This window comes from Neovison vison, chromosome 6, assembly GCF_020171115.1.
Source record: "Neovison vison isolate M4711 chromosome 6, ASM_NN_V1, whole genome shotgun sequence".
NCBI lineage: Eukaryota > Metazoa > Chordata > Mammalia > Carnivora > Mustelidae > Neogale > Neogale vison.
The window spans coordinates 14,253,866-14,255,233 of NC_058096.1; the positions used below are offsets into that span (position 1 = coordinate 14,253,866).

A 1,368-nucleotide genomic window follows, 5' to 3' on the forward strand; every position below is an offset into this window, starting at 1 on the left:
ATAATGGGTGATGGGTGATGCTCAACATGAAGAATCAAAATAAACTTATTTTTATAGGAGTGTGAAGACGTCAGAGGCTGTAGCTAAACAACTCACTAATAAGATGTTGTTGTGTTGTTGTCCCAGGCAGGGAGAAGGAAGAGAGTCTGGGGAGGCTGCAGACAATGCCCAGGAAATATATAAAAAGTCTGGAGGCCATAGTATCACCATACTTCCAACGCCATCACTGAACATGCAGTCAGGCTCCATGTCTCTTCTGGGCTGTTCTGGGGAATGCAGTGATACATCCTACAGAACTCATTGTTATATCCCAGTGACTCCTTCCGTTGCGCTTTGCTCCAGTGATGTAAGCCCTACTTTTGGGCTCTGTTTACCCAGTAGCTACCAAGGAAATCTTTGGCTTCTGGGTAACTGCCAAGAAACCTATGCTGAAGCACCAAGCTGCGAATCTCCGAGCTGTGAGCTCAAGATCTGCACCACAAGTTGTGACCCGTCAAACTCCTGTGTGCCCTGCAACTCTCCAGCAGTGGGCCAAGTCTGCAGTACCTGTGAAACCACCAACATTGGACCTAACCCCAGCTGCAACCCATGCACTCAGACCAAGGGGTATGTATCTTATTACTACAAACTCAGCCAAAGTCCATCTAAAGCCTGCCAGACCTTCAGCAATAGCTTCAAGGGCTTTGGGCAACTTAACTGCTCGTCCAACCGTTTCCATCTCCTAAACCACTGTAGAGTGGGTAGTTTGGGTTATAGAGGCTGCCAAAATCTTGCCTTCATACCCAGTGGCTTCTCACCATCATGTTATATTTCCAGAAGCTGCCAATCCCCAAACTATTTAGTGAGAAATTGCCGATATCCAAGTTATGGACCAGTGAGCTGTCAACCGCTGAGATATTTTTCTAGAAACTTCCAGTCTCTGAGCTGCATTCCAAGTACCTTTCCTCCTCTGAGGTATTTATGCAGTGGTTGTAGACCTCTGAGCTGTTATTGAATAATTTGTTGCATTTGTAGCTACTGGGTATTGTAGCAGATTCTGCCAAGTAGTCATCTTCTCTAATATTCGGCTCAATTACTTCATGTGTCTTAAGAATCTTGTTATATTAACCTCAAATACAACTCCAGGACTTATCAACCACAACCATGATCATTTACTAGCTTTTTTTTTCTTTGTTGCTCTGTTAATATCCTTTGTGTTGAGGGCTGAACCTGAAGGTGGTATTGTTTCTGCGATTCACTACAATGGACAGACTGAAGAGATTCCACATAAAATACAAATATTGTCAGCTTTCTGATGTTGGCTGTCATTGTCCCTTGTCTGCCACTGGGAATATCCCCTACCTTCTTGATGAAGAAAAGACTTTTTGG

At 44.1% G+C, this 1,368-nt stretch overlaps 1 protein-coding gene across 1 annotated transcript; it reads left to right on the forward strand.

Annotated features, from left to right (window-relative positions):
* The first annotated feature begins 232 nt into the window (after positions 1 to 232).
* On the forward strand, positions 233 to 994 carry LOC122910334 (keratin-associated protein 24-1). The gene has a single exon (XM_044254985.1). The coding sequence runs from the start codon at positions 233 to 235 to the stop codon at positions 992 to 994; it is 762 nt and encodes a 253-aa protein (XP_044110920.1).
* Positions 995 to 1,368: the final 374 nt, after the last annotated feature.